Here is a 26,791-nt window from a genome sequence, read left to right as displayed (position 1 = left end):
GGCCTGCTATTTTTAGGCTGGGGAGTGTCCAATAACAGTGGACCTCCCTAGTGTGAGATTACCAGACCCCAGCTGTCTGCTTTACCTCGGCTGGTGATCCAATTTGGGGGGGACCCCATGTTTTTTGTTTTAAATTATTTATTTAATTTAAAATAGCGTGGGGTGCCCTCTGTTTTGGATTATCAGCCAAGGTAAAGCTGCCAGCTGTGGTCTGCAGGCTGCAGCCGTCTGCTTTACCCTACCTGGCTACAAAAGATAGGGGGGACCCCATGTCGTTTTTTTTTTAAATTATTTATTTTTTTGGCTAAATACAAGGCTAAGCACCCTTTAGTGCCATTTGAAAGTCACTAAAGGGTGCCAGCTTAGAATATGCAGGGGGGTTGGACCATTACATATGTCTTTATCATCTATCCATTATCTATCTATCTGTCTATCTATCCCTCTATTCATTCATTCATTTATTCATCCCTCTATCTCTGTCTCTATATCTATCTATTCATCTCTATATCTACTCATCTATTTATCTTTCTTGCTGCTTCAGTTTTTGCGGTCCGCAAAAAAAACGGAAGGCACACGGATGACACACGGATGTATCCGTGAAAAAATGGACCGTTTTTTGCGGACCGCATGTGTTCCCTATGGGGGTAGGGGTTGGTACCGAATGATGGTGAGGGGGGGGGTTGGTACAGAGCGCCGTTTGTGTGTGTGTGGGTGGGGGGGGGGGTTGCAGAGCCTGATGTGATGTGGGGTGCAGAGTCCAGTGTGTGTGTGTGTGTGTGTGGTGCAGAGCCCGATGTGGGGCTGTTATTTCCATTGCTAGCGTGATAACAGGTCAGGTGCTGGGCAGAATACTGACAGGGAATGTGTGTGCAGGGGGCGGGCAGGGGGCGAGGCTGGACAGTGAGGGCGGGCAGGGGGCAAGGATGGACACGGGCGGTGCCAGCTCTGACTGAGGTTTAGCACAGGAAGTGGTCAGTTTGCTTGTGCTGAATGTAAACAAAGAGCTGCAGAGAATAAAGGGATAATTCAAGAGGATCAAAAGATAGAAAACAAAAAATAACAAAGTAGGGGTGATTTATATGACAATACAGCACAGATAAACTCAAAATTTTTTGGTAAGCTAATGTCGGACAACTCCTTTAAGGTTCAGCAAATTTGCTTAAAATTTGAAGGATATATTTTAACTAAATTCATAAAATAGGCATTAAAAGTGGAAAAGTAAGCAACTACGGGTTTAAGTAGTTACATGAAATTAATAAACGGGCATTATGAAATAACAATAAAGATATACTCATCCTTTAAATCCCCTGCCATTTCATCTCCAGTCCAGCGGTCCCGCCACTCTATATCTGTCCTGGAGACATGCTATCTACACTTGACTGCTGCAGCCAATCATTTCCCTCATCTGTCACATGCCATATGTGCTGTTTTAGTACCCACGGGGCAAGGGGTTAACTTTACTCGTCACCGGTGATGTCGGGTCTGGGGATCTCACGGGTGGCCCTATCCGGCTTCGTGGCCCTGAGGCGTACAATAAAAGGGGAGATGAATGGAGGATAGTTTGTCTTGTGACGCCACCTGTGGTACGCAGCCAGGTATTAGCCGCCGCTGCGGGTAATGTCCTCTGGGGCTGATGGTGTCGCAGCAAAGATGGTTCTGCTCCCTACAGGTGGAGCGGGCCCCAGAAAGGATGATGAGGGTTGTAGTGGTGGCTGGCACCGAAGCGCAGGGTGACGGCAATAAGAGGCAGAGTCAGCTGGTGCGGTTCCAGGTCTTTTTATTCAGTTACAATGCAGCCTGAGGGTACCGGTCTCGGCCGTGATGGGCCCCAGCCGATCCCGGATAAGTTGGAGATAGCCATAGGTATTTGGAAATGTCCTTTCCTAAGGATTACCCCTGTGGAAGTCAGGAACCCGGACTGAGCTTCTCGCTCCACCACAGACCCCATGAAGAAGAAAGAATAATGAATATGGTGTCGTGTTGCCAGAACTGTAGTCCCGACTTGACTGAAGTATGTGTAAGAGTTGCTACTACTTCTACCCCAAGTGGTGCCTGCCCCCAAGGTGGTTGTCCTACTGACTGGGAAAGTCCCATGCATTGGGATGGCCACCTCCCTGTCTAACCTAGATCAGTCCCCAGTGAGAAGGTACCAAAGCTGTATGTAAGGTGGAATGTGGAAACACCGGTGAGTAACCCCTTCCTTACCTGAGATGAATACTGCACCTTAAGTGAGGTGCAGTACCCTGTGGTGACTGAAGCCTCAGGGGTGCCACACTGTCATAATCAGTGAGCTTGTGGCTGCATTGTAGTGTGTTTATAGTCAGCACACCATCACTACCTTACAGCTAACAGAGATCTGAGTGTTTCTGCCACTGGTGTTCTTCATTATTGTTTATTGTATGTGATCTATGTACATATAACATTACCTCTTAGAACCCCTGTCAGAGGCCTATGACCCAGCCAAATCAGATCTTCTGCTTTGCACTGATGAGAAGCAAACACCCTGAAACATGTGTCTGAAAAGGAAGGGTCTAGTTAGGTTCCCTTTAAAAAGCCTATTAGGTCGCCTATGGCCTCCAACCTACCAGCATTCATACCTGTATGCCCAAATTCCCTGCCTAACCATCCCTGTATAATGTTATTCATTAATATGAATGTTTAAAAAAAACACTTATAAACTATGCTATTGTGGCGCCCGTGACGTGGTCAGGCACCACTGAGTACTGCACCCATGCTGGGACAGTGCTTCCAGGTAATTCCAAAGGCCAGAAAGGGGTGTGTACGCACAGACACATAGCCACCAGGTCTCCAGCACCATTAGATGGGACCCTTGGGCAGTCCCTGAAGGGGTATGCCTACAATTCTTGTCAAGGGGTGTAGGGGAGCGGCTGGAAGCTAGGTTGCAGAGGCTGTAAGGAAAGTAAGAGGAGCGATACAGTCTGCAGAGTGGAGTGCGGCAGTGGCTAAGAAAGACACAGACACTGGAGAGACCCTGCACGTGTAGTAGGTGTTAGCGGGGGAGAACAGTTACTAGAGGGTCAGTCTGAAAGACACTTGAAGAGAGGCAGTCGAGCACGGGGACTGCTGGTAACTAGGCACGCACAGGGAACAGGTCCCTAGAGCAGACGTCCATTTAGTGATCTGCTGAACCTGTCGGTGAGGGGACTGGAGGTACCTCGCCAACCATCTAGAGTCTGAGCCTCAGCAGCAACAGGGGGACTCATAAGGAGACAGAGCCAGAAGCCATCTCACCTGGTCCACGCTGCTGGCAAACTGTCCAAAAAGGGGAGAAAAGGCAGTAGCGACTTCCCTGGATGAATCCCACGGTACTTTAAGTCAAGGGTTATCTGATACAAGAAGTGCAAGGAAGGCGAGTTAATAGCTACCCTCAGAACGGCCTGAAAGAATTCCTGGTTCCACCTGGTGTAATCTCAGCATCGCCCGGGCTCCTCACAACGAAACATCCAAAAGTGAGTAAACAAGTTGAAAGACTTTCTGGACTGTGACTGAGTTATTCTGGAACCTGTTGTTCTACACACACACCCGAGCCCCTGGGGCCAGCCTCACTCTCGGGAGGCCACACCATCCGACTGCAGATTCCATCAGCCCCAGACGCTCGTTAAAACTGCAGTGGCGGTCACCCATAACCCTGACCGCAACCGAGAGTGGCGTCATGACTCAGATGTAAATAACCTGACATACCTGTTGCCAGAAGGATCCCCAAAGAGAAGTCCCTGAGGCATCCATGGAGGTGGAGCGGTGTCCCTGAGGCGACCGCTGCAGCGGTGGGCGTCTCACTATTCCTATGCTAATTAGGGCCTTGACTAGTTGATGGGGTTTTGTTTCCGCAGACTTGTCAGCCCTCTTTCCATGTTATTACACCCCTGTGGGCATGATAACATTATTTCCACGTGCAAGAGTCATCACCATCTCCTGGCGCGGCTCATTTTGACAGTCAGTGCGCCTTTGAAGCTGGGTTTACACTTCTCAGCTTCATTAGGTGAACGGCTCATGACCAGAAGTTCAAAAGATGGCTGTGCACCCAGCTTTAAAGGCGCCTGATGCAGCCGAAATGAGCAGCGCTCATTCACAAGGTTTCAAGGAGCAAGCGGTGACACCGGCTTGTGGAAATCATGTTATCACTCACACAGGGACGTAATAATATGGAAAGAGCGCTGACTAGTGAGCGAACACTATGCCCCATCGACCAGTCAAAGCCCTAATTAGCACAGGGAAAGTGAGGTTTATAAGTTGTTTGTTTTTTGTTTTTTTTTAAACCTTCATATTAGTGAATAGCATTCTACAGGGCTGATTATGCAGGGAATTTGGGAATACAGGTATGAATGCTGCTGGATTGTAAGGGTATGTGCGCACGTTGCTTTTTACCTGCTTTTTACCTGCTTTTTTGCTGCTTTTTCTTCTGCGCTGTTTAATGCCAAAATGGATGTGTTCTTCTATTCAAGCAAAGTCTATGGGAATTTGGGTTTCTTGTTCACACTATGTTGTTCAAAATGCTGCCTTTTTGTGGCAGAACTTTGGTCAAAAACTCAGCTTTGCAGTGCAAAACCCAAATGGCAAAAACAATTGACATGTTGCTTCTTTGAAAAGCTGAGTTTTTGACCAAAGTTCTGCCACAAAAAGGCAGCATTTTGAACAACATAGTGTGAACAAGAAACCCAAATTCCCATAGACTTTGCTTGAATAGAAGAACACATCCATTTTGGCATTAAACAGCGCAGAAGAAAAAGCAGCAAAAAAGCAGGTAAAAAGCAGGTAAAAAGCAACGTGCGCACATACCCATAGGCACAGGGGACCTGACAGGTTCCCTTTAAGCCATGTGGCAAAACTTGTTAAAGGGTCAATATTAACTTTTAGAATTGTTACTTCCATTAGGTGGCGCTAGAGTTCTAGTCATCTGCCTCGTTTTGGCCATAGGCAGTATAAAATAATGCACATTATTATTGTATTGCTGATGTCTGTAAAGTGCTGTGGAATTAGTGGATGAATGGCTGTATATTACTGAGTAAAATAATAAATTGTATAGAACCACTGTGTCCTTATCTTGGAGGGGAGTTCATTGGCCTTTACAGACAAAGTCCCCGCCCTGGTGCGAATGCTAGCTCTCCTGGTGCGAATGCTAGCTCTCCTGGAGCGAATGTTAGCTCTCCTGGTGCGAATGCTAGCTCTCCTGGTGCGAATGCTAGCTCTCCTGGTGCGACTGCTATCTCCCCTGGTGCGACTGCTATCTCCCCTGGTGCGAATGCTAGCTCCCCTGGTGCGAATGCTAGCTCTCCTGTTGCGAATGCTAGCTCTGCTGGTGCCAATGCTAGCTCTCCTGGTGCGAATGCTAGCTCTCCTGGTGCGAATGCTAGCTCTCCTGGTGCGAATGCTAGCTCTCCTGGTGCGAATGCTAGCTCTCCTGGTGCGAATGCTAGCTCTCCTGGTGCGAATGCTAGCTGTCCGGGTGCGAATGCTAGCTCTCCTGGTGCGAATGCTAGCTCTCCTGGTGCGAATGCTAGCTCTCCTGGTGCGAATGCTAGCTCTCCTGGTGCGAATGCTAGCTCTCCTGGTGCGAATGCTAGCTCTCCTGGTGCGAATGCTAGCTCTCCTGGTGCGAATGCTAGCTCTCCGGGTGCGAATGCTAGCTGTCCGGGTGCGAATGCTAGCTCTCCGGGTGCGAATGCTAGCTCTCCGGGTGCGAATGCTAGCTCTCCGGGTGCGAATGCTAGCTCTCCTGGTGCGAATGCTAGCTCTCCTGGTGCGAATGCTAGCTCTGCTGCTGCGAATGCTAGCTCTCCTGGTGCGAATGCTAGCTCTCCTGGTGCGAATGCTAGCTCTCCTGGTGCGAATGCTAGCTCTCCTGGTGCGAATGCTAGCTCTCCTGGTGCGAATGCTAGCTCTCCTGGTGCGAATGCTAGCTCTCCTGCTGCGAATGCTAGCTCTCCTGGTGCGAATGCTAGCTCTCCTGGTGCGAATGCTAGCTCTCCTGGTGCGAATGCTAGCTCTTCTGGTGCGAATGCTAGCTCTCCTGGTGCGACTGCTATCTCCCCTGGTGCGACTGCTATCTCCCCTGGTGCGAATGCTAGCTCCCCTGGTGCGAATGCTAGCTCTCCTGTTGCGAATGCTAGCTCTGCTGGTGCCAATGCTAGCTCTCCTGGTGCGAATGCTAGCTCTCCTGGTGCGAATGCTAGCTCTCCTGGTGCGAATGCTAGCTCTCCTGGTGCGAATGCTAGCTCTCCTGGTGCGAATGCTAGCTCTCCTGGTGTGAATGCTAGCTGTCCGGGTGCGAATGCTAGCTCTCCGGGTGCGAATGCTAGCTCTCCGGGTGCGAATGCTAGCTCTCCGGGTGCGAATGCTAGCTCTCCGGGTGCGAATGCTAGCTCTCCGGGTGCGAATGCTAGCTCTCCTGGTGCGAATGCTAGCTCTGCTGCTGCGAATGCTAGCTCTCCTGGTGCGAATGCTAGCTCTCCTGGTGCGAATGCTAGCTCTTCTGGTGCGAATGCTAGCTCTCCTGGTGCGAATGCTAGCTCTCCTGGTGCGAATGCTAGCTCTCCTGGTGCGAATGCTAGCTCTGCTGCTGCGAATGCTAGCTCTCCTGGTGCGAATGCTAGCTCTCCTGGTGCGAATGCTAGCTCTCCTGGTGCGAATGCTAGCTCTTCTGGTGCGAATGCTAGCTCTCCTGGTGCGAATGCTAGCTCTCCTGGTGCGAATGCTAGCTCTCCTGGTGCGAATGCTAGCTCTCCGGGTGCGAATGCTAGCTCTCCGGGTGCGAATGCTAGCTCTCCGGGTGCGAATGCTAGCTCTCCGGGTGCGAATGCTAGCTCTCCTGGTGCGAATGCTAGCTGTCCGGGTGCGAATGCTAGCTCTCCGGGTGCGAATGCTAGCTCTCCGGGTGCGAATGCTAGCTCTCCGGGTGCGAATGCTAGCTCTCCGGGTGCGAATGCTAGCTCTCCGGGTGCGAATGCTAGCTCTCCTGGTGCGAATGCTAGCTGTCCGGGTGCGAATGCTAGCTGTCCGGGTGCGAATGCTAGCTCTCCGGGTGCGAATGCTAGCTCTCCGGGTGCGAATGCTAGCTCTCCGGGTGCGAATGCTAGCTCTCCGGGTGCGAATGCTAGCTCTCCGGGTGCGAATGCTAGCTCTCTGGGTGCGAATGCTAGCTCTCCGGGTGCGAATGCTAGCTCTGCACTCTTGTTCCTCCGCTGTTTGAAGAGTAGGTTTTCTCCCTATGATTCATTAGATCATCTCTGTGTGGACGAACCATCTGTCACACATCAGATGCTTTCTGCTGGCTCGTGAAGCAATGTAGCATTTCATGATCCTGAAAGCTGCTGGAAATACTGAAACTTTCCATCTTCCATTCAAGAAAACCAAAACTACACATTTCAGAACTGTGAAAATGAAAACTTAAGTTTATGCGAAGCCATGCACCGGTCCCCGGCATTTGTGCGTTGTGCAGGAAGCGTGCCCAGCTGCAGAAGTTTATTCCCGTTGCCCGAGAAAGGAAGTAATACTCTGTGCCGTTTATGTATTTCCACTCCATACCTAATCTGATATATCCATTATAGTCATCCTCTGAGAATAGCTCATGGCTGCAGCAGAGCTGAGAATGCAAAATGATCTATTTGTCGAATGGGTACATCTGTAGCTTTGAGTAAATGAACTGTTGTAATGAATTGCTTCTGACATATTGACGAGCTTGATATGAGCTATGGCTTCCTTGTGATTTGGCTCATTAGACGTTTTGTTTTGACAAGATGTTTTTTGCTTGGAGCCCATGGATATACAGAATAGCTGACTATTTCACGGCTTATGCTAAATATGCATTCATTTACGTTTCATTGTTAGATGCAGAAGCCAAGAAATCCTAGCTGTCAAAATTTTATTTCATTTTTTTGCAATTTAATTTCTATGCGTAGGCTGAAAAACAGGTTTAGAGAAGACATCTGCACAAGTAGGGCCTTGGGCACAGCGTAATAGACAGAAGAGGAAGAGAGAAAGACCTTCTAGACCGAACTGATCATTGATTTTGATTATGTTGATATTTCCGCTTATTAAAGGGAACCGATCACCAGGTTTTTCCCTTATAACCTGCGGCCACCACCAGTGAGCTCTTATATACAGCATTCTAGAGTACTGTATATAAGAGCCCAGGCTACTCTGTATAATGTAAAAAAACACCTTTATAATACTCATCTAGGGGGTGGTCTGGTCTAATGGGTGTCGCTGCTCTCTGTGCAGTGCCTCCTCTATCTTGTAGGATCGCTATCCTTCTGCCCGGCCCCATGTGCATGATTTGTCCTGTGTCATTCACACAGAGGCCGCCATTGCGATCCTGCGTATCTACACTTTGATCTGCCCGTCTGAAGGCAGATCAAAGTACTATAGCGCACATGCACAGGGGATCTTTGACCTTTTCTTGCACCTTCACTTTACAGTACTTTGCTCTGCCCTCAGCAGAGCAGATAAAAGTGCGCATGCGCAAGAGTGCAATACAGGCCTCTGTGTGAATGATGCAGGATGCATCATGCACACAAGGCCGGGCAGAAGAAGAGAGAAGGCGCCGGACCGAGAGCAGCGACACCCAACGGACCGGACCGCCCCTTAGGTGAGTATTATAAAGGTGTTTTTTACATTATACAGAGCGGCTTGGGCTCTTATATGCAGTATTCTAGAATGCTGTATATAAGAGCCCACTGGTGGTGGCCGCAGCTTGTAAGGGAAAAACGTAGTGACAGGTTTCCTTTTAGGATTAAAAAAACCTTAGTTTGTACATAAAAGATCTGTTTAACTGTAAAATGTAGAGTACATGTACCTACTGCCCTCCTTTTCACTTATTTTCCACAATTGATCACCTTATTCTTGAGCTCATATTCGCTCTGCTGGCCAATTTGAGATCGGGGTAGTCTTCAAGTACATATTCACCATGCGCCTAGTAAAAGGAGTGTTATGGCCATCGTAGGTGAAAGAAGAGGAATAATATGTGGCAAGTAGGGCACCAGCTAAAATTTACCATATATTTCCATGTAATGTTAAATGGTCACTGTCATGTTGATCTCATTTGATAGATAATGTAATAGATAATGATCAAATCACCTCCTTTAAAAATGATAAAGTAAGTGTAATCAGTCTCTATCAGCAGAGATGATGGTGGTCTCCTAAAAAGAGCCACTCCTTGGCTAGGTCCTTACCGGAGGGATATCTGGCTATTTTCCGTGTCAAGACTCCTAACAGGCTCCATGGACCTTATTTTGATTTGCATACTTCCCAGGGGGCAAGGCACCTAGGATTTCACTGTGTTGAGTGCCTTTGCTGGCTGCCGGCAGTGTTTTCTCATGCTGGTCTCCCCGAGCTCATGATGTTTTTGTCTCGCTTGTCTATCAGCAGAGATGCTGACACAGGAATAGAGGCATATCTCAGAAGGAGGATTTCAATTCATGGTAGTAGAGGTTAGACAGTGGCAGCTATGGTGCATAATGGAATGTGAAAAAATGGAAGTTCCTGCACCTGTAGTGCTTCTAGAATGCTCCTAAGAAGTAACTGCCAACTCAAAGGAGTAGATGACAAGTTAAAAAAAAATGAGAATAGGGAAAGATATTATATGCACAAAAAGTAGTTGCATCTTGTTGTAGGGGATGACGGCAGCAAGAGCTTTTTTTCTGTCATCGTCAATGAAATGATAGGTACTCTTTACATTTTTATGTAGTGTAATAAACTTTGGACACTTTAAACATGTTGTATATACTCTAAAGCCACATACATAAATTCATGTATCCTCTTCAGTAATAGGCTACAATTCTTTGGGCCCACTACAGAAAATTCTTCTTATCGACATCCCTATAATTATTCAGTTCATTTGTAGCATTTATTTCAATGAGATCTTTCATGTCCAATCAAAAAATAGTGCCACCAACGGAAAGTTGGTCAAATAGAGTCCATCTACCTAATTAAATCAATGTAAACAGAAGAGAAATTTCTAAATGCTGTTTTTTGGGCATTCAGCAGGAAGGCCCTGGTGGGCTGTGGAACAGAAAACAAAACACAATGTGAACCTCTGTGTATTAACACCAATTAGATATAATGTTTGATTTGAGATTAGTAAGCACAAAGCACAGGCTTATGCATATATCGATGTAGGGTACCAAATTGTATCACGTGGAGTTCCTATGGCTCTGTTCTACAGACCCACATGGAAACTGTATTTTACTTAGGCCCTTTTCACAGATCCCTCTTCGCACATCTGCACAGACCAGGGTTCATCCCACTGAACACTTGCACGCCTCTCCTTTGGGCAGAACACTACTCAGACAACACAGGGTGAGGGAACCACACATTGGAAAGACTTTGTTTCATCAACAGGCAAAATTATATCATACATTCCCAGCAAGAACACAATATGATACAAGCGACATAGTCTCACCCTTTCACTGGCTCACCAGGGATTAGAGTCTTTGTGACTTTGGGGCTGCCAGGGACAACTATCTATGCCAGCAGCACCCTGCTTTTGACAGGCACCCACTCAGAGGAGATAGCGGCAAGCTTAGGAAGCTGACCAAGCACAGCAAGATATGTATCAGGAAACCAAATTGTTCCAACCTGGGTTCTCCCAAGTGAATTTGTGGGCTCAGAATTAAGCAGTGAAGTAGTTCTGTGATCCTCCAGCTGGAACTGTAGATCCTAGGCTGAAATCCTGTAAAATGAATCCTGAAGCAGTTCTGTGATCCTCCAGCTGCAACCATGGCTCATAAGCTGAGGTCATGAGGAAAATCGCCTGGTGACGGAAGCAAGACCCTTCTATACCCCTCAGTTCTCATTTCAGGGTACTGTGTTTTACAGGATTGGTTGGAGATGGCTGCTCTCTCATTGATCGCTAGCTCAATCTGACTGCATAATTGTCCTCTGAATTATGTAGTCAAAGGGGCTGAAGCAATACACATTTAACAGACAATCCGCATTTAACAGACAATAGGGCTCCGATCATTCTGATATGAAACAATGGCTAACTTATCTTGATTTAACAAAAAAAGGAACCATATGTCTGGCCTAATTAAGAATATTTCACCCCCCCCAGAAGTGGCCAGATGCTGAGCCGTCACACCATCATTGTGCTGTACATGTTTATAACAAACCCATAGAAGGAGAAAACTGTCATGTTTCCGTGTGGTTCACACAGACACATGGTGCATATAAAAGCATGGACATGTGAAGATCACCATAGGTTATAAAGGTTATGTGTGGTATTTGTGAAAAAAACAGATGCCACACGTAGCGGAAAAACGTACATGTGAAGCGGGCCTTACATACCACACGTATGGTGTGGTATATACCACACACGGGCCTTACGTACCACAAATTTCAACAGCGCTTTACAAGCATCATCATAATTGTCCCCATTGGGGCTCACAATCTCAATTCCCTATCAGTTTGTCAACGTGTGGGAAGAAATCAGAGAACCTGGAGAAAACCTACACAAACAAAGGGAGAACACACAAACTCCTTGCAGATGTTGTCCTTAGTCGGATTTCAACCGCGGGCCCAAATGCTGCTAATCATCAGTGCTAACCACCGAGCCACTATGCTGCACGTTATACCACCGCACAGAATCAGTGCACAGGGCAATGCCCAGAATAAAATAGAGCCATAATAAGATCTATAAACGTCAGCTAGACTGCTGTGGGGGTTCTTTCCATTATTCTGCATTACTTTGAAGAGGTTCCAAATCAGCATAATGCAAAGATTCTGTACGTAAATCGCATTTAGACGGTCCGTTCGCAGGGTGTCAGAAATGTCTTGAGGACTTGGAGTGAAACTTGATGAGGTTGTTAAAATACTTAGCAATGTAATAGCTTTCTAACAAGTCTTTCATCCAGCCTAACAACATTGGAGCCGGGTTCTGCTCAATTAAGTTCTGCTGTAATTTGTTTTTAACAACCCAAAGAAAAACTATTTGGCTTGCACACAAACATTGATCCTTTTTCTCTCTTTCATGGCGCTATTAACACCCAGCACGGGGCATATTCCTGCCTCTCTTATTACGGTTCAGGCAGTTTCGGCATTTTTTGAAAGGGCTTCCTCTCATGCATTTAATTTTGCTCCCAACAGGACCAAAGTAAGTCTGCAGCTAAACATGATCATTGACGTATGATGGAAGCTCCGGAGTACCTCGATTTGGATGAGATCGATTTCAGTGATGATATATCTGTGAGTAGATCTGGTAATATATTTAGCCTATGTGTTATATGGTTACATCGTCTGTGTAATGGAAAATACATAAATGTATTAAATCCAAAGCTTCATACATTCCAGATGTTCTACAGTGAAATAAGCTTGTCACTCTTCACTTCTTTAGATGGTAAGCTCTGATAAAGATCTTGTGGTTCTTATTTGTACAGTATCGGCCATTTTTCACTACTGTAGATGCAGTTTCTTATTTTAGTAGTTTTGACTTTTTATTATTATGTGTTATCTTTGTTTGCAGGATTTTTCACTCCTCACGTCTCCTGTCTGAGTTGCTTACTGTCATGGCTAGCCTTAAGCTGAATGGTGGCCCGTGAAAAATTACCTTTTGGCGCCTCCACCCAATTGTTTTTCTGTTACATGCCTGGGCAGCCAAAGAACATTAACTAATGCGTCTATCCTTTTCTGTTTTTAGTTTGTTTTGTTTTTTTTAGCTTATTTGCTAAATTTTGCCACAGCAGGTGTTACTTCACTGCCCAGGTGCCTGGATTTATTTATGCATAGTGACAGGCACATGTAATAAACACATATGCACCCTTTGATGCATACAAATACACTCACAGGCACACTGTTACACACTATATACACACGTATTAAAGGGAATCTGTCACCAGGTTTTTGCTACCCCATCTGAGAGCAGCATAATGTAGAGACAGAGACCCTGATTCCAGCAATGTATCACTTACTGAGCTGTTTGTTGTCATATTGATAACATCATTGTTTTCTCAGCTGCAGATCTAGTAGTTATACAGAGCTCATGAATATGCTGGACTACCTGGCAGCATGCCAAGTAGTCCTCTAATGATAAGCTCCTGCTGATTATACAGTGACTTTATCAAAACTATACTAAACAGCTCAGTAAGTGACACATTGCTGGAATCAGGATCTCTGCCCCTATGTTATGCTGCTCTCAGATAAGGTGGCAAAAACATGATGACAGATTCCCTTTAACAATGACTCCTTGCTGAACAATATGCCCTTCCCACCACAGAGTACAATGACATATACCCAGTGCAGTAGATCATAAAATTATGTTTCCTCAGCAGTGTAATTATATACTCATTACCTTTTCACACAATATATGATGTGTTTTACTCCCTGGGATCTTAACCAATCACGAGAACTGGGATCTTGCTTTCCTTTCAGCCTCCAACTTTAGCTCCTTATGGGGTTGTATTTGGATATCATGACTATGTCTGTCATGATGACTATGGGTATAGCAGGAAACCAGGTTCCTAAACTGACCCTCAGGGGGCCCTATGTTATCCCTAGGCTCAGGGATACCCCTAAATGTGGGAATGCCTGAGTCTTCTTAATGGGCTTGCTCCTGAGCAGCCCTGATCTGACGTCCGCTGCCCCCAGGGGGGCCTATCACAAAAGGGAGATTAAATACACAAAAATAGACAGGCAGGAGAAACCAAAACTCTGTCACATAGCAAGTGCTCACAGACGTATAAGACAATAAAAATAAGGAGGAAAACAAGAGCAGGGAGGAAACAACAAGATACTGGGTAAATTCCACAATCACTCCAAGCAAAAAGCAACACTTTCCTGGTGGTTTGGGACATCACAACCACAACACACAGCTCAACACAGTATAACTTATAACTGGCATAGGTAGATTTTATTCAGTTTAAATATAAGAGGAGCAGATGTAATTGGCTTCCTCACAACATGTGATCAAAGGAGTCTAACAAGCAGGCTAGCAGAGGTTACGTCTTGCAAGCTTGACTAAAGGGTGCTTTACACGCTGCGACATCGCTACCGATATATTGTCTGGGTCACGTCGTTAGTGACGCACATCCAACGCCGGTAGCGACATCGCAGCGTGTGACAACAAGGAGCGACTATCAATGATCGCAAAATCATTCAAAAACGGTGATCGTTCACACGTCGCTCCTTTCCTTAATATCGCTGCTGCCACAGGTACGATGTTGTTCGTCATTTCTGCGGCAGCACACATCGCTATGTGTGACACCGCAGGAATGACGAACATCTCCTTACCTGCCTCCACCGGCAATGCAGAAGGAAGGAGGTGGGCAGGATGTTACGTCCCGCTCATCTCCGCCCCTCCGCTTCTATTGGCCGGCCGCTTAGTGACGCCGCAGTGATGTCGCCATGACGCCGAACGCACCTCCCCCTTGAAGGAGGGATTGTTCGTCGGTCACAGCGACGTCGCTGACAAGGTATGTGCGTGTGACGCTGCCGTAGCGATAATGTTCACTACGGCAGCGATCACCAAATGTCGCACATACGACGGGGGCGGGTGCTAACGCTCGCGACATCGCTAGCAATCGCTAGCGATGTCGCATCGTATAAAGTACCCCTAAGACTGCGCCCACAGCAAGTCGACGTCAGAGTCTGCCTGTGTTGATCAAAGACACCAGAGAAACTGTCAGAATCCGCAATGTGAACAGAACCTCCATGACAGTCGGCAAAGTTCGTGCAAAACTCAAGGACAATATCCTTATTTTTACAAGTCTGTCATTAGTGGCACATTCTCTTTAAACTTTTTAACTTCAAGCTTTAATCCCAACCGTCAATAAACCTCAAAGTTATAATTTTGGAAAATGTACTCAATTTCTGCAGAATCTGTTTGCCATTCCTCACTAGTAATTCAATGCAGGTCATTTGACTTAATAAGATGATTGTGTGGTCCTGATGACCGTCTTCGGGACCACACAATATTTTTTTCCTGTCATGCCACTTTACATTTATTAATGAAAAGCAGCTGAAGAGTTAATAAACTGCCTGACTGCAGCATTGTATATGTTGAGGGGCGTGGTTTTTAAAATGTTATCACTTTTGGGTTTTTTCCAATATATAGGTCCACCAAAGTCACTTCAAAACTGAATAGGTCCCGAAAAAAAGATTTGTTAATATCCTTGAGAAAAATAAAAAAATACTGCAACAGTTTTAACGCTTATAAAATAATGATAATTAATAATAATAATAATAATAATAATAATAAAATAAACATTTTACAGATGGTGCTAATGTGAAGAAGACAAGAGGTATATGTTATTTATTAACTATATTGTGTGGTGTGACGATCTGGATTAAGGCTCTCACACTGGTGTATAAAACAGACAAGTGCAATGCAAGAAAAAAATCACATTGTACTCGGACCAATGTTATCCATTGAGGCAGAGCAGATCTGTGATTTTGTTTCCTCAGCTGTATTCGGCTTGAGGTAACGATCGCAGCACGCGGGGTATGGCTGCGTAAAGTGGCCGAGACTCGCCAATGCAAGTCTATGGGTGCTTGAAATAAAAGGCACGGCACATGTACATAAACACACATAAAGGCACATAAAAGGGACAGATGGAAGGGACCATGACCACAGGTTCGGGATACGCAAGGTTTGTATGGGTGAATCAATTCTAAGCGAAGCCCAAATTCCTACATTCTTATAAATCCAAATTTTTGGTAATGCAACTCATGTGAATCCAGCAAAATGGTAGTCAGCTGGTCATTATTTTGCATGTGTTCATATTGGCTGGAAGGGGTTAAGTATACAATTAAGCATACAATAAAAATATATACTCACTTGGTCCCTGACCTGCCCCTGCCAGCACAGTTCCCTGCTGCTTTCCTAGGACTCCTGCTCTGCTCTGGCACCAAAGCCAGTGGAGGAACGTTTGGGAGCGGTGCCAGCAGGGACAGGTGAGCGGCTGGCGGAGTATGGATTCTTATTGTCTTTCATCCCCTTCCAGACCCATCTGTTTATAATTATTTGGGGTCATTTTATTTGCTTTAAGAAAATTCAATGTGAATTGAATTTCCTGGGCGATTTTGAGCGAATCTGCCTATTTGAACTTTTACCTATCCACAAGAATAGCCAAACTCTTAACAAATTATTATTAAAATATAATTTGTATTAATTAATTTATTAAAACAAAACAAAAAAGGTAGACAACTATTGAAAAATGTGAAAGGGGGAAAGCACAGCAGAAGATATATGGGTTATATATATTTGGTTTAAGGTATATGCTATTAGCTCTCTCTCTCTCTCTCAATCTATATATATAGATAGATAGAGAGAGAGAGAGAGCGCACGCACGGACTAATGACATATAACTTAAACCAAATCGGATATGATGATATAAATGGGTTAACAGAAAAGACACCATGATTAATAGCACATTACTCTAAAGGCCAAAGCATTTTTGGCCAATGAATATAAAGTGCAAAAATGGTGCTTTTATTTAATAGTATCTAGTGCCAATAATGATCATAAAGTGTCAATAGTGTCTATAAGCAAGAGGGCGATGTGAGTGTAACCACATTTCTGTAGCTGAGATAAGTACAAGAGGTAATAAAGTGACAGTGCACTAGATGCTAATAGAGTAAAGCCTGCTTTACACGGTACGACCGATTGTGCAATTTCACAATCGATCGTACCCGCCCCCGTCCTTTTTGCGTCACGGGCAAATCGCTTCCCGTGTCGCACAAAGTCAGTAACCCCCGTCACACATACCTCTCGTGCGACCACGCTGTGGGCGGCTAACGTCCACTTCCTGAAATGGGAGGGATGTTCGGCGTCACAGCGACGTCACACGGCCGCCGACCAATGGAAGCGGAGGGGCGGAGATGAGCGGTACGTAAACATCCCGCCCACCTCCTTCCTTCACATAGCCGGCGGCGGCCGCGTGACGCAGGTGAGCTGCTGTTCATCGTTCCCGGGGTGTCACACGGAGCGACGTATGCTACCCCGGAAACGATGAACAACTAAATTAAACGATATTATGGAACCTAACGAGCAGTACACGACTCACGATTTGTGAGCGATACTGCGTCGCTAGGAGGTGTTATACAGGCCGGCATCGCCAGCGATGCCGGATGTGCGTCACAAAAAACGTGACCCCGACGATCTGTCGCACGATAGATTGTCTGGTGTAAAGCAGCCTTAACACTTGCTATCAACCAAAAAGAAGAAGGAAACCAGTGTTTTTAGTTAAGGATAAATACCTGTTGTCATCTCACCTGCTGTGCTGGCGCCAGGTCCCCACAACCGAGTTTCAGCGCGTCACCTTAAGCCTGCTTTACACCATACGATATCGTATGCGATCGTACCTGCCCCATCGTATGTGCGGCACATTCAATTTGTTGAACGTGTCGCACAAACGAGTAACCCCCCGTCACACGTACTTACCCGTCCATACGACCTCGATGTGGGCGGCGAACATCCACTTCCTGGAGTGGGAGGGACGTTTGGCGTCACATCGATGTCACGCGGCAGCCGGCCAATAGAAGCGGAGGGGCGGAGATGAGCGGGACGTAAACATCCCGCCCACCTCCTTCCTTCCGCATAGCCGACAGGAGCTGCAGCACTGCGATGTGTGCAACCCCGGGTACAATAAACAACCTGACGTTCAATTTTTAGGAATTGAACGACGTGCATGCGATGAACGTTTTACCGTTCAATCGCAATCGCACGTAGCTGTTACATGCTACAATGTAACTTACGATGCCGGATGTGCGTCACTTACGACATGACCCCGCTGACACATCGTAAGATATATTACGATATATTTATTGTATATATTATATATATTGTATATATTACATTTATTGTATATATATATATATTGTATATATTATATATTTATTGTAGCGTATAAAGCGCCCTTTAGTCAAGCTCCTTGAAAAAGGTGACACACTGAAATGCTCAGGTGCTAGGTACTCGAGTCAGGCAGGTTAGACTCTCTTCAAGATCTCAACTCGAGTAACGAGTATAATGGAAGTCAATGATTGGGCAGTTTGGCTCTCCGCCCACATAATGCCAGCCATATACAGAGCATTTCAGGGGGGAAGGAGAATGAGTTTTTTTTCTGTTTGTTTTTTTTTTTAATTAATATACTAGATCCGAAAATGTTGCTTTAACCCCGCACAATAGGATAAAGAGTTGCACACCAGTCACAATGTATATGAGAATGATGAAAAGCAAAACTGCTATGGGAATACTAGACTGAAAAATACAATGAACTAGCTGAAAAAGTGAAAAAACATGAAAAATGGAATATGCGTAACTTCTATGAATAATAGGAATATAAGAGATGTTTAGCCATTGTATTGATCAATGCAAAAGAGCCCCAAACCAACGCCAAGGTAATCTCTATTTTTGGGGTCCCTAGCCTATATGTAACCTCACCTGCAGTTAAAAAAAACTTGCTCTGTATCTGAAGCAAAGGACCAAGCTATATATGTGAAGTGAAACAAATGGCTGTGGGTGGGGCAGAGTTTTCAGACAAAAAGTGCTTTAACCCCAGTGACAGCCATTCAGAGACTGTGCGTGGCCCTCCCTGGGATGCCTGCACACATCATGTAGTGAGGCAAACCTGTGCTTTGTGGTCGTTGTTTCATAGATGCCACATCCGAGCACTCGCCATAGTTGGCCAAGTACCCGAGCACCCCAATGTTCAATTGAGTACCGAATAGTGGCGAACACACTCGCCCATCACTAGTGACCACTGTAATTCCTACAGTGAACCCAATGACAGATACTACTGCTCTTTGGCCAAAGGACAGACAGCTGCATATAGTGGTGATATGAACTGTTTAGCTGTATAAAATTGGTAATATTTCTTTTAAGAGGAAAATGAAAGTTAGGTTGTCAATTTCAATTAAAGTGGTTTTCCAAAATTAGAAACAAAACATGGCTGCTTTCTCCATACCTCCATTGAAAGGAATGATGCCGAGATGCAATGCCACACATGACCTATAGACAAGGGTGGCATTGTTTTAGGTAAAAAGGCAGCCATGATTTTCTAATCCTGGACAACCCCTTTAAATGATTGTGTTGCTCTTGGCTGTGTTGATCTTGCAGCTGTTTTATAATTTCGGGGTGTTTTGTCTGTTTTTACTGGTTATAAAGAACCATATTGATATATTGTTTTATAGTCCATGTATAAAATTGTTCCAGGAGGAAATAAATGAGCACACACAGTATTGCTAATGAGCAGTACTGAACATAACATGTGTTGGTGGGAACACAGAGGCTCCTAGGCTTTCTTTATAGGAGAAGGTTTTTTTTAGTGGTGTATTGACCTTAACACTAAATGTTTCCCACAAAAATGTAGGCAGGAAAGCTGTTTTCTGAGCTCTGAATGGTTTCCTTTTTCCTTCAATTGACACATCACTTTCTACGACTTCCTCCCTAAATACATTGTGCCTATTGTTCCCAGGGAGAAGACTGGTTTAGCACATACTAGCGTCAAACCTCTCTGCTTTGTAAGATTTTAACATTATTCAAGAAGCGAGAGTCACTTTGTAAAATAAAGTAAGTGCTGCTATAACGTTCTCACATAGTCCCTGCCGTAGTTTATGTCTCATTATGGCACTTGGATCTGAGAACAATCAGATTTAGTAAAGCAAGAGGAATTCTTCTGCCATATGTTGTATTGCACGCACAAAAATATTAACTCAAAAAATAAAAATGTAAAAAATCTTCAATGCAATGAAAGAGGCAGTTCTGGAACTATGGAGAATCAACCTTCAGCTGTAGCCCATTGATGGACTTATTTGACCAAATAATGCATATGAGGCTATAAGACCTTTAGATCACGACACCTAGACTATCTTGGATCTCATGGACACAATGTAGATCATATGAACATCTGAGATGCTGTTGGGTGACTACCCCCTTCCCAACCCTACCCATTTCTCAAGTACTGTATATGGATCCACCTTCAAGCACCATTTCTCAGTAGTGTGCATGTATGTTGTTGAGTCCATTCAAGACTGACGAAAATACCAAAGACACCAAAGACAGTACCTTAAATCTAGGACCATCGGGCTTGAGCTAGGTCACTTGACCAAGATGGTTTTACCTGGAATTGTAGATATACCTATGTTCATAGCTGAAAGGATAGACCCTAGGAGGTGCACAAGCATGGCTCACTACCTCATGAATGAATCAAAGGTATGGTAGAGCTTCAACAGATGTTTTGGTTCTATCGATATATATATATTGGCATAAATCAAGTAATATACATAAACATTTGTACTTATTTTAATATGTTGTGTGATCAAAAGTTTGAGACCCTCTAGGTAGCATTAACAATAACGAGTATCATTCATAAATGTTTTATTAACCACATAACATACAAGAAAGTCCCATTTTTAGGTTATCAATAACTTAATAACTAATAAAGAATTTTGTTTCATTGTATATTTACATATTTAGAATAGAAATCTAGGTAATTTCTGGATGGAATTGCTGATTTGATGGTTTAAAGGCAGTTTATCAGCACAAAATGTTCATACCAAGCACAGACGCTCAGTGTACCAGTGGTGTGGCCGAGCAATTCTGTGCACCTTCCCAGCCACCCTTAATTGGCAGCTCTGGCTTTACAGGAGGCAGAGAAGGACTGAGATAGATGGAAAACAAAAAAAGTGGGAAAGTACGCTTAAAGGGGGCTTTACACGCTGCGACATCGCTAATGCGGAGTCGTTGGGGTCACGCATTAGCGATGTTGCTGCGTGTGACACCGATGAGCGATTTTGCATCGTTGCAAAAACGTGCAAAATCGCTCATCGGTGACATGGGGGTCCATTCTCGATTATCGTTAATGCAGCAGTAACGATGTAGTTCGTCGCTCCTGCGGCAGCACATATCACTATGTGTGACGCCGCAGGAACGAGGAACCTCTCCTTACCTGCCTCCCGGCCGCTATGAGGAAGGAAGGAGGTGGGCGGGATGTTCCGGCCACTCATCTCCGCCCCTCCGCTTCTATTGGGCGGCCGCTCAGTGACGTCGCTGTGACGCCGCACGGACCACCCCCTTAGAAAGGAGGCGGTTCGCCGGTCACAGCGACGTCGCCGGGCAGGTAAGTATGTGTGACGGGTCTGCGCGGTGTTGTGCGGCACGGGCAGCGATTTGCCCGTGTCGCACAACAGATGGGGGTGGGTACCCACGCTATTGATATCGGGACCGATATCGCAGCGTGTAAAGTAGCCTTAATTCTTTGGCCATCCAGAAGTGCATCAAGAACCTGTGCTTGGTTTGAACAGTCATTTTGTGCTGACAGATTCTCATTACAGGTGTATTGTAAAGGTGGAAGCTATGGCCAGCTGTGGTGTTAGCCTTAATGATACGAGTACTTTCCCACGAGACCCACGGACTATAGGTCCAACTTTAACATATGCTCATTTATTGTGTAGCAGTTTAGCATTTTGAGAGTTCCAGCATGTAAAGAGGTTGCATATAAAAATAAGTTAAGGCCAGTGGCCAAAAGACAGTATATTGGTATAAGACTGCTTGATGTATCACCTAGTGAAAGGAAGCTTTCCGGGCTGGGAAACGCTGCGTCCACACGGTTACTGCACAGACACACAGGCAGTTAGTGATATCATCAGATCGTGTTCTGCTGGCAGACGTTCTAGTACTAGGAGCAAGTCCAGGCCAAGATCCCGAAGTTCCCTAGCTGAACCTGAAAAATGCAGTACGGTTTTGATAAAAATTTCACGACTTGTTTGTTTATTTATTTTTCTTGACTTTGGAAGGATGAAGATGAAATTTTCAGGTCATCTGGAAGGCAACACAAAGTTAAAATAGTGAAGTGTTTGTGTCTATTTTGGAAATTTTTAGCTAGTTAGATAAGAATAAATTATTGTATGGATCACAGATAGACAATAAACGGATAAGGGCCAAATAACTTCATATTTAGTCAGATTGCATGAGCATTGTCTGGTTGTTTGCCATGGTTTAAAAGAATGCTTCCTATACTGTGAGGGGGCGAGTTGCCCCCCTATTTGTTGGAGAGGCTCAATTAGAAAGTCAAGTTTAAAAAAAAAAGTGAGTGTTTTTCATGAGCACTTGTAGCATTCTGTGATGCAGCAATATAAATTTTTGTTTTGTGCTTATTTAATAGTTAAGGAAAAAATAAAGCTGATAAAATTGGATTATTTTCAAGCATTTTAATGTGTACTACATTGGCTGCCTGTATTAGATCAGAAAGCTACTGTCATGATGACTTTTGGTACAGCGGTGAACCGGGGCTCCTAACCTGTCCCTCAAGCTAGGGGATCCTATGCTATTCCTCGTCTCAGGAATACTCCTAATGGTGGAGAGGCCTGAGTCTCCTTCCTGGCCCTGATCCAGACCAATCCTGATCTAACTTCCTCTTGCCAGGGAGGGACGGGACAGGAGTGTGTTGAAACTACAGAAAAAGACAAGAAAAAAAACTGTCACACAGCACGCACAAACACAGGAAAAGACAATATGCGATTCACGAGGAAAACAAGAGCAGGATCGAAGTACAAAACAACAGAGGTACAGTCCACAACCGCTCCAAGCAAAAAGCACAACTAATCACAACTTTCACTAGCTGGAATGGGAAGAAGGATTCCAACAGTATCAATAGGAGGGGAGCAGATGTGATAGTTCTCCCGACAACATGTGATTAAAGGAGTAAGCAGTCTAGTAACTCTTGCTAGCCTGCATATGAATCAGTGTAGCGCCCCTGAACCCATCAGGGAGCTACAAGGTACTGCATCCCCACCAGGATGCAGGGCCTACCCCTTAGGGACCCAGAAGACCAGTGCCGCTAACACACAAACAGTCCAGAAAATCCCTGTTTTTCCCCAAACATCCCCAATAGAATGGTACAAGGCTAGGGTCGGATAATGGATGGCCGCCTAGAGGTGGAGCCACTCCAGTCCACTAGACGACCAAGTGGGAGGGGCAGACAGTGGAGAGTTAGACAGTGAGAGAGACAGTAGTGTGTTGGAGGAAGTGAAAATGAGCAGACGGACTGTCAGGAGTGAACAGTGACCTGAGGGCCCAGGCAGTTAGTTGCTAGTGGAGTACGTTGGAGTACTCCCGTAACTACGCACCAACGGGGTACAGAATCCTAGGTCAGGCAAAAGCTCCAGGCAGACCTGATAAAATCTGCTCAGTGAGGAGCCCATCAAGGACCTCACTGACCTTGAAGTTCGTGACTCAGTAGCAATGGGAGTACCGGGGACAGGACCAGAGACTCCAACCCCACAGGGTTCACGCTACCGTCATACGGACTGCTGAAGAAGACCACCAGGAGGGGACCCCCAGTCTCTCTACACCACGGGGACCCACCAACCAAAGACAGGTGCAGGGGAAAGAAGCCACTAGGTCACTAAACCGGCACTGGAACTACGGGGACCTGCGGTTAAGACCAGCCAGCCTCAGGTGACCAGTTAGCAGCTTGCAGTGAGTAAAAAGAACCAGTTACACTGAACTCCCGTTGTGGCCAACCTTCTTTCAACACCCACCTAAAATACCTATCCTCTGAGGCCTGGCCCTGCTTGCGGAGGGCCTAACATCCAGGCTGCCACTAACACCAGCCCCAGTAGTGAAGACTGTGCAGCGGCAGCTCAATCCACATAGCCGCAAACCGCAAGTGGCGTCACATATAAACTTTATTCAACAATCCCCTGTAAATATTCCCCTTTTCAAAAAGCACCCAGGGCACGGGCCCGAGCAACGGCCACCAAAGTGATATTCCCAAGTTATACACCACCCGGGACCGAGTACCCCATAACCCTGGGCGACACATCAACACACAGCAGGTCGATGCCTGAGTCTGCCTGTGTTGATCCCAAACACCAGAGAAACCATTGGGCGGATGGTGTCATTATTTACTTTTAGTTACATGATTTAGGTTACATAGGTGCATAGTTTATAGTTTAAAAAAGACAAATGTCCATCAAGTTCAACGGAGTGATGGGAAAAGAGTAGGGGACAACAATGCATGATCCAGTCCGCTCTAAAAGAGCTAAGCTTTCTTTCTTGATAACATTTGGGAATCCACTAGATCAAACATTCAGAAAACAGCTTTACAGATCTACATTATTATTTAGGTTAATTTCTTCTGAAATATCTCAGTAACCTATCATGCTATGGAACATGCCACAATTATCACTTCCATGAAAAAACCTCTGTGAGCTCTCCTTAATATAAAGTCAACGTATAGGCCATACCACATGGATCCAGAATATTGTCATAAATTATAGGGGTTCTCCGGTCTAAATCCGCAAATGTGTAGTCACTCTATGTATCATGCTGTGTGACTGCAGACTGGTGAGTCCTCACATCGCACAGTGTGCTCTATGATGATTCTTCTGTGTCAGCCCAACAGTCACGTGACTGCAAGTATACATTATGCATGTTCCCAGACAGAACTCAACTAGACTTGCATTGGGTGTGGTGGATACAGTCTAGTTGGGTTGTGTCCGGTAGTGTGCATATCACATACTTAGTCACATGACCTCCATCCGTACTGACACCGGAGAATCCTCACAGAGCACAGTGTGTGCTATATGAGGGATTCACAGGTCTGCAGTCACATAGAGAGACACACAGAGTGACTGCAGACTTGTAGATTTAGACCAGACAACCCCTTTAACCCTTGTCTGATGCCAAGGGGTCAATGTGACCCCATACAGATTGGTACTAGTAGGGATTTTTTTTCAGGGTAAGGTGCTTTCACATCAGCGGTATTCTGCCGCACTGCCGGATCCGACACAAATGCAGTACAGTTCAATACAGTTCACTGGCATTGCGGCACATTACGGTCACCTGCAGTCATGTGACCGAAGCTTGCCGTGATGCCTGTGAACTGTATTGAACTGTACTGCATTTGTGCCGGATCCGGCAGTGCGGCAGAATACCGCTAATGTGAAAGCACCTTAACAGACAAGGGTTAATGGCTTTAGCTTAGCATTGAACATGATTTCTGTATTCCAGTAGCCATGTATATTATAACTTTTAATATTATTACTTTAGTACAGTGTTGTAGATGGAAAAAATGTCAAAATTCATCCAACACTTATTTTTAGAAATTATAACCTTAAATCAACAGATTTCAGCAAAAGTCGGAAGTGGAAACTACAAAAAAAGTCACCAAATAATCTTTCAAAGAATTTTTGCTATGGGGAAAATAGAACAAAGAGATACTAATCCATGCTGGCACCGAGACGCACATATTAATAGCTGCATCCTTAATGTGGTTGAGCTTGTGGCCGCTCTCCGCAGCTTTACTCGCTTTTATTTCAGAATGTGCTATAAATATTTTATTTGTAAAATCTACACATTGTTTCAGTTTCTCCACTTCTTTTCCTCCACATTTGTTTTTGATTGTCATTTTTGCTACGACATCTAGAAGTGGAGACTACATTTTCACCCCGGCTATGCAAACAGTGTGGTTGGTAAGGAATTTTAATTTGTGTCCATAATTGACCAGCCGAATATTACTTAATGTTTATATAACAAGGATGTGAGTGGAAATGTAGAGACGCTGGGTCTGTTAATATTTCGGGAGTGACTACCACTTTCAGATTCCTGAAGTAAACTCCGTGGCTACTTTGTGTGCTATTAACTATTGCCCCAGAGCTTTAACTTATACAGTGGCATACCCTCCTCACTTGGTAGGGAAAATATCACTCATTGTCACACTTGACTATATGTATTGTCTTCCATATATTGTATTTTTTGCTGTTTAAGGTGTATAGAAATGTAAATTAAGGCACGTTATTTTTTAATATGTGTTCACTACAGAGAGTACACATAGGGGTACTTTGCACGTTGCGACATCGCTACTGCGATATAGTCGGGGTCAAATCGAAAGTGACGCACATCCGGCGCCGATAACGACGTCGCGATGTGTAAAGCCTAGAAGCACCGATAAACGATCGCAAAAGCGTCGAAAATCGGTGATCTGTGTAGTGTCGGTCATTTCCATAATTTAGAGACGGGTACGATGTTGTTCCTCGTTCCTGCGGCAGCACACATCGCTGTGTGTGAAGCCGCAGGAGCGAGGAACATCTCCTTACCTGCTTCCCGCCTGCAATGAGGAAGGAAGAAGGTGGGTGGGATGTTTACGTCCCGCTCATCTCCGCCCCTCCGCTTCTATTGGCCGCCTGCCGTGTGATGCCGCACGACCCGCCCCCTTAGGAAGGAGGCGGGTCGCCGGCCAGAGCAACGTCGCAGGGCAGGTAAGTGCGTGTGAAGCTGCCGTAGCGATAATGTTCGCTAAGGCAGCTATCACAAGAGATTGCATGTGCGACGGGGGCGGGGACTATCGCGCTCGGCATCGCTACAATCGGCTAGCAATGTCGCAGCGTGCAAAGTACCCCATAGGGCCAATTTAGGCATCCTCCATCTGGAGGACTCAGAGGACAGAGAGTGTATTCTCATCCATGTCACTCTTCATGGCTGGTTCTTCGTCTATAATCTTGATCCAAATACATTTTCTTTGTACTGTGGCTATAACTGTTTAGTGATGTCATATGAAAATAGACATAATGACCTGACATGGATAGAAGTTATTGGAGTTCCAAGAAAAAAATACCGTATGGAAGATCCCTTACTATATATTATGTCCAGAGACATAAAACCATGTTAAAAGGAACCTGTCACCAAATTTGGCCCCTATAAGCTGCAGCCTTCACCAGTAAACTCCTATATACAGCATTCTACAATACTATATATAAGAGCCCAGACCGCTCTGTATAACGTAAAAAACACTTATAATACTCACCTAGGAGGCGGTTCAGTCCGATGGGTGTCGCTTCTCTC

General features: G+C 45.3%; 1 protein-coding gene across 2 annotated transcripts in view; it reads left to right on the top strand.

Moving 5' to 3' along the window:
- Positions 1-26,791, top strand: part of SNCAIP (synuclein alpha interacting protein) — a 305,302-nt gene that overhangs the window by 153,217 nt on the left and 125,294 nt on the right. For both annotated transcript variants that reach the window (XM_075324945.1, XM_075324952.1), the window contains exon 3: positions 12,100-12,198. In XM_075324945.1, coding sequence (XP_075181060.1) covers positions 12,139-12,198 — 60 coding nt within the window. In that variant the 5' untranslated portion in view covers positions 12,100-12,138. The remainder of the gene's footprint in view (positions 1-12,099; positions 12,199-26,791) is intronic.

Source organism: Anomaloglossus baeobatrachus, chromosome 1, assembly GCF_048569485.1.
Source record: "Anomaloglossus baeobatrachus isolate aAnoBae1 chromosome 1, aAnoBae1.hap1, whole genome shotgun sequence".
Lineage (NCBI taxonomy): Eukaryota > Metazoa > Chordata > Amphibia > Anura > Aromobatidae > Anomaloglossus > Anomaloglossus baeobatrachus.
Note: the sequence above shows the minus strand (reverse complement) of the source record. Positions and strands in the feature narration are given on the sequence as shown.